Source organism: Durio zibethinus, chromosome 4 (assembly GCF_047325235.1).
Source record: "Durio zibethinus cultivar Kanyao isolate XHJ-2024 chromosome 4, ASM4732523v1, whole genome shotgun sequence".
Taxonomy (NCBI): Eukaryota; Viridiplantae; Streptophyta; class Magnoliopsida; order Malvales; family Malvaceae; genus Durio; species Durio zibethinus.
The window spans coordinates 36,700,298-36,707,745 of NC_143165.1; the positions used below are offsets into that span (position 1 = coordinate 36,700,298).

The window sequence follows — 7,448 nt, forward strand, 5'->3', positions numbered from 1 at the left end:
AAAATATGTCGGACAAGTTCAAAAGAATCATGCCCCATGTTCTAAACCTTTTGCAATGATGTGATAAGATACCACAAAACATTTGAATTGTTTGGACCATCAAAGTAGAAACACATGTTATTCAAGTTGTCTTGGTACCCCAAAATCTACGGCTGTTGCTAAGGACTAAGATCATGCATCGTAAGCAAAAACAAGGGCTGACTGATGGGTTCCCAGAACGTCCTTCAAGTTGTTGCCAAGAACTTTGATGTGTTCTTGCTTTGTATGCCTCTTTTTACCACCTTTCCCTTAAACTTAATGCTTCTGTCACTTAACAAAGATTCTGTCATTTTGCTTCTTGTCTTCTTTTAAAAGTGAGATTTTTTTTTTCCTGGATTGCAGGCCTTTAGTCTCTCTTGTTTATCCTCTATAAGTGGGATTATCCTTCTTTGAACAAATTAAGTACAACCTTAACATTATCGGTATCTGTTTTAACACTTTCAAAGATTGTCACTTTTTGTAGATGCGCTCCAATTAAGGCTACTGAGACGAGGTCTAGAAACAATCAACAACAATCGCTGACATATTGGGCCCTCTACTCTATTATTACAGTTTTTGAACTTACATTTGCCAGAGTCCTTGAATGGTAAGTAGCAAAAGCAAGCTGGCTTGATGCATACAGCTCTTAATTGTTTTTATTAGAATGATAGCCATTTGCTTTGCCTTTTTCGTAAGTGTCAAAGAGTTTGCTTTGATGTTTAAGCCTCAAAACGTCAATGGGTTCTTGAATTTTCAGCTTTTGGCTTGGTAGATTCATTTATATTACTGCCTAAGAACGTCAAGCACTCTGCAAAAAATGTTGTAAAAAATGTTACTTCATTCCGTCTGTCATCTGTTCTTAAGTTTTCTAGCAAAAAGAAGCTACTCGCATGAAGAGTGTAGTGTATTCAAGTCTCTGTGCATTTATACATAACAAGAACTTGAATAGCTTGAGAAAGGAAATTTTGACTCAAATTGTACTTAAGGATTTTATGCTCTTTTACAGTCGCAAAAAATTCACAGAAGAACAAGCAGAAAAGTGGTGGGCTGAAAATGGAGCTAATGTGTGTGAAGGGCATGATATCCAAAAATGCATATCAGTTATGAAGCTTCAACACCATTGGTTTCTCTTGAAGAAGAATGGGTGGGTACTGGCATTGCCATTTTACGTAGCCCTCTTCCTATCTCCTGGAAACTGTAGATTTTCTCAGAGGCCATACACATTCACTTGCACCCTCATTTTGGAATCCACGAAATTAATATGGAGGACTGCCAAAAGAAGCTGCATTTTCCAGCAATTCACTTAATTCAATATCCTTGTTTCGTCTAGAAAGAAATAAAGAAACATTTAAGGCTAACTGGTTCATCCAGGTTAATTGTGTCAGGTCTGTTGGCAATTAAGTTCAAACCCCTCACTATCCATCTCAATTGTGCTGCATCCAGCTTCCTTAATCATCTTATCTTCCTTCTTTCCAGCTGGTCTAGTTCCAGCGTCTTTAAACAAATCTTTTTCCATTGCCTGCATTCTTGTCTGATATGGCAACATTCCTGCAATAGCATAAGTACTAGAAAGAAGGATTGAATCCGTGGGATGTTGTTCATTATCAAATCCAGCCAATACACCCTTCACACGTTCCCCCAATTCAACATTCCCATAGACTCGGCAAGCTGAAAGCAATGCTCGCCATGCAGTAGCGTCACCTTTAATGGGCAACCTTTTGATAAAATTATGTGCTTCTTCTAGCAATCCAGCACGACCAAAAAGATCAATGATACATCCATAGTGTTCAATCTTCGGTAAAATACCATATTCTTTGATCATCCCGTCAAAACAATTCATCCCCTCTGTGACCAACCCTCCATGACTGCAAGCACTCAAAACTGTTAAGAAAGTGACTTCATTAGGCCTAAAGCCTTCTTCCTCCATTCGATAGAATAGTCTAATGGCATCTCGCGCCAAACCATGAATTCCATAACCTGAAATCATCGCTGTCCATGATTTTACATCTTTGCTCTCCATCCTCTCAAAAACATCAATAGCCTTGTCTAAAACCCCACATTTAGCATACATATCAACAAGAGCTGTCCCAATAATCACATCCAGCGGTAAACCTTCCTCTTCCACATAACTACCGATGCACTGTCCTAGAGTTATAGCTTCAGAGGCAGCACAAGCTGACAGCAATCCTACCAATGTATTCGAATTAGGCTTTACTTGCTTAACTTTCATGAGCCGTAGTAAAGCTAAAGATTCTTCAAGCAGGCCACTTTCTGCATACTTACTAATCATGCAATTCCACAATATAACATCCTTTGCAACAACCTCATCGAAAGCCCTACGCCCTAAACAAACATTCCCAGTTTTCGCATACATATCAATCAAAGCAGACACCAGATGTGAATCAAAACAAAATCCAACTTTCAGGCAATGCCCGTGCAGTGACTCTCCTCCAAGTGAATCACCTACTTCACCAATAGCAGACAAAACAGTCAAAAATGTAGTAACAGTCATTGTCAAACAACTCCAACGCATTTGTCTGAACAAAGTTATGACAATATTGGGCTTTGAAACATGAAGGTACCCACCCATCAAACTGTTCCAGGAAACCACATCGTTGATATCAGGATTTTCATCAAACAATTTATGGGCATAAAAAATTCTTCCACAAACACTGTAAACATACAAAAGGGTATTCTTAACATTGATGAAAAACAAATGCCCAGATCTCAAAGCTAGGCCATGAATCGTTTGACCATTAAAGATTGCCAATTCACGGCTACAGGCTTTAAGAATTGTAATGAAAGAGAACTGGTCTAGCAAAATCCCGTTTTTGGCTCTCAAGTTATTGAAAATACTAAAAGCTTGTTTCGGGTCATTGCTAATTGAGTAGCCTCTAAGGATAGAATTGTACATGAAGAGATTTGGGTCTTGAATTTGCTTGAAAATGGAGGCTGCATATTTTACGTCTTGCAGTGAAGAAGCCAGAACAAGCTTACTTAAAATGAAAGGGTCACGGTCAAGGCCAGCTTTGATGATGCAGCCTTGGATTTGAGAGATTTCAGAAGTCTGTTTGCATGATTTTAATACAGAAATGATGGTTGATAGATTGGGGCCAAATTTTGAGGGTTTGAATAACATTGGCTAAGTTCATGAGCCAGGGTCAGGGCTCCTTGGCAGACAGCTTTTGGATTGTTAATTTGTTATGGTTTGTTAACTTGTTTCTTTATTTTATTCACGGTGGGTTTGAACTGTGCAAAATCTTTTCAACACCCTGTTTTTGTATTCATCAGTTAAACTTGGTACTTGCAGGAGGCTGGGTTCACTTCACACGTACATCATCTTGGCTCTTGGAGCTCAATTACAAAATCTCATGTCGCATAAGTAATTTCACATTGAACTTGAAGATGCTTAATTGATCCAGCAATCTGTTACAACCAGCATCGAAGAATATGCAATGGTCTTTGAATCTTTCTGGGGTTAACCCTTCAAGTTCAAGGGGGCCAGATTGCTTCCAATTTGTAACTGATCTCATATAACAATACCATAAAGTATAGCAAATATCCATTCAAACCTGTGGCCAAAAAAATATATACAATTGCAAGCTATTTTCAAACAACTCAATGGTCAGTTCTTTGCAGCTTGCAACCTACCCAAGCTGTAGAGATTGGTGCACACTAGCCCAAATTTTATGCAGAAAGCCAGAGCTTTCCTTTTGGGCCAACCCAGCTTTGTATTAAAGGACTCTGGCAAACAGATAAAAAACTCCATATTTGAGTTTGCATTGAAATTTTTCAGTGTAAGAAATGGAATTCCTCACCAAAATTTGTCTTTGCTAAATGTTGTAAAAAGAACCAATAGGAATTAATTTATGGTGCCAACCAACTGGTAAAACTTCAAATCAACAGTAAAGCTCCCCAATAATGATCACAGTTGTTGCTATGCAATATGAAAGATATCCAGTTTTCTTTTATAAGGAATCTCAAGGGTTGAAAATTTTATATAGGCTTGGTAAACGATAAGGAGGAATATTTTTAGAGTTTCATTCCTTCCTTCTTTGACAGAAATAGAGTAGCAAATTCCATTTCTTTTCCATGTCAGTAAAGGGATTCTGGTACTGTTTTTATGCTGGAAATTCCTAAATTCTTTGGCTTTTGGAAAACAAAATTATATGAAAGATGGTGATTTATTTCAGATCATGTTGATGAGTGACAAGATTTTGGGAGACATATTTCACTTCAAAGAGTGCTCAAGACATTGTTTTTGACCTCTGAATTTATGGTGCAATGAATGGCATGAAATCAAACAATGGAAGAAAAGAAAAAAAGACAGCACCATTTTCCTTGAATGATCCAAAGAGTTTATATTCTGACCCTTTTCTCCCCTCTTATTTTTCTTCAATGATTGTGTAGCATTGAACAACCAATTGCTTATGTAAAAGATCAAGAAATATAGTTGAAGAAAAGGTGACAAACTTTCAGTTTCCAGTATAAATCTTATCAACCAAGTTTACAACCCCTTTAGCTAAGCAATATTGACATCTTTTCCACACCGACGCTCATGTTTCATGCAGAGATAGAAATGGACTGACCCCCAACAGCTTATCACACTGATTTTTTTTATGTCTTTTCCAAACCAAAAGGACTGGTTTTTCATTTTTAATCAACTATGGCAAAGATTGCCATCAAGTTCTTGTTGATCTCTCCCTCTTTTTTCCTCAATCATTGACAACATTTGTCGTGGTGTTGAAAATATCTTTGGCTCAAAGCTTGTGTTATCAAGTTGCTAATACAAATATTTCTTTTCCTGAAATCATTTTTGGCCCCTCATGAAAAATCTTTGGCTTGCAAAGGATGATCAGAAATTTTTACCTTTTTTAGAAGAGACGTGTCAATAAGAAAACATTTAGCCACCATATATTGCCTATGTTAATTGACATCTTTTGATTTATTCATTGTTATAGTCGTAACATCCAAATGACTTGTCGGTGTCAATTTGATCAATTCCTAACTCAAAGCATACTAATCAAATGAAAGTGCTTGATTAAACCAAAAAAAAAAAGAGGAATTCATGGCAAGGAAAGTTGGCAAAAGTGATAAGGGATGAGATTTTGATATAAATATCAGGATTCGAGTTTTTTCACAGTTTCTTATGGATAGGTCATTTGTAAATCCAAAAAATTCACATATAAAATTTTAATAAATCCGTAATTTTTAATTAAGTTGATGATTTATTTTAATTTTAGATATGAGTTAATCACCCTTCTTCTGAACTTTTCTAGAAAAAATAAAAAGAATTGATTGCATCTAATTCAGATTCAAATGTTTAAAAATATCTTAAGAAACCAACTAAAAAAACAGCCATAATTTGAAGAAAAGAAGATCAGATAGAGAGAGAGAGAGAGAGAGAGAGAGAGAGAGAGAGAGGGTCCATGCAAATGAAAATGCAACTAACTGCCATTGGTGGGGTTTTTTTGTATTCATTTTGGGATATTTTGTACATGTGCAGATGTGCTGGAGCCAAAGGCCCAACAACAATTTCATGTTGTAGAAAGCAAAGGAAAAAAAAAAAAAAAAAGGACAAATAACTATCAAAGCCAGGCTGTATAGAAAAAGCTCCAGATCTCTTAAATGGCAATGTCGTACACGTACTTCGGTTCTTTTCTGTGGTTTTTGGGAATCTGATTTGGACACCCCAACCGACCACTTTCTTTCCCCGGTGTTTTATCCGTCATAGTTGCTTTGCTTGGGCCAATTGCCCCCATTTTTTTAATTATTTAATGATAATGGCACGCTTCAATCATTCATCACCTAAAAAATGTACTTTGCCCTAATGACTAATGCCACCCAACCTTGATAAATCTTAAAAATTTTTGGGTTAATTTGAGATATTCTAATATCGTAATAAAATATTTTAAAAATTTTTATAATATATAAATTGATATTTAAATTTAAACATATAAAATAATTTTTATAAAATAAAATTAAAAAAATTTTAAATTAAAACAAATAACATATCATAAGTTGATCACATCAAAACTCTAATATTTGAAATAATTTTGGTTCTGTATGTATGATTATATGATTTTATGTGTATTTTATGTTAAACTTAACAAAAACATCAGGTTTTAATAAAAAATTTATAACACTTTAATTTTATATTAAAATATTTTAAAATTTTGCTATAATATATAAATTGAAACTTAAATTAAAACTTGTGATATATTTTTTAAGATAAAATTACAAAATTTTTTATTTAAAGCAAATAATACCTAATAAATTTGAGACGAATCTTCACATAATTTATGCCTTTCAGGGAGATATTATGAAGTATTTCTTATGAAAATAAAAATTTGAAATATCGAATTATGTTTTTGAGATTATTTGAAAAAAAGAATTAGTCAACAAAATTAGAAGATATCTTTGATCATGATATTACAATTGACAAGAAAAAAAAAGTGATATGCCGTATATGTTTGTGTGATCACAATATGAAAAGAATTTGAAATGGAAATTAAAAAAAAAGAAAAAAAAAAAAGGGTAAAGTAGCACAAATTCAAAGTGGTGTAGTTGAGGGGCGGGGAAAGAACAACCTTAAATTGACCGAAGTGATGGGAAGGAATGCATAATAATAAAGCCATGGGGGGATATTTTGTGTGTTTTGTCCACCAACAAGTATTTTTTTGGTTAGATGCCCAGTTTGTGGTGCAGCTGCCTTGATTCTTGGTTCATACTCTCAAAAACGGTTGACATAATTGCTATAGCCGTACCCATTTACTCTATTAAAATTGACAACTCCAATTGCAATTTTTTTTTTTTTTAATAAAACAGATCGTTGATTGAAAATAAATAATAAAAATTATAACTATTAAATTATAAATGTAAGTTATAATTATAATCAAATATTACGGTAATAGTCTTTTACTTTTTTATTTAATGACTAAGAAAATTTTATGAAAACATAAAAAACTTTTCTTTTCTTTTCTTTTTTGTAAAGGTTATGTCCTCCCTAATCCAAAAAAAAAAAAAATCACGTTAATTATAAAAAAATTATTAAATAATTAAAAAATAAATTAAAATTTTATATTTAATATATTATCAATGAATCAAATAACGATATTTTATTTGTGAGTAAATATTAATATTTAAAATAACAAATTAAAATTTTTTTAAAAATTTAGTTATTACTAAAATATTATCATCAATTTGATTTTATTAATAAATTATCATTATTTGATTTATTGATAGTGTATAAAATTTATATATTAATAATATATCAAATATAAACTTATAAATTAATCTACAAATTAAATTATAATTAGATAAACCAAATCAAGTACAATGAGACTTAAATTTAAAATTTTAGGATTTTAAGATTTTTCTTTTGCCATTAAAATAAAATTTCATTGATACTAAATATTGTTTTAAATGTA

General features: G+C 33.1%; 1 protein-coding gene across 1 annotated transcript; it reads right to left on the bottom strand.

Moving 5' to 3' along the window:
* Positions 1–964: 964 nt before the first annotated feature.
* Positions 965–5,804, bottom strand: LOC111287565 (Pentatricopeptide repeat (PPR) superfamily protein). The gene has a single exon (XM_022878192.2). The coding sequence runs from the start codon at positions 3,155–3,157 to the stop codon at positions 1,400–1,402; it is 1,758 nt and encodes a 585-aa protein (XP_022733927.2). The 5' UTR covers positions 3,158–5,804; the 3' UTR covers positions 965–1,399.
* Between the last annotated feature and the right edge of the window lie 1,644 nt (positions 5,805–7,448).

Excerpts from the sequence above, each read along its gene's own strand:
- LOC111287565 (XM_022878192.2), bottom strand. The coding sequence starts at position 3,157 with ATGTTATTCAAACCCTCAAAATTTGGCCCCAATCTATCAACCATCATT.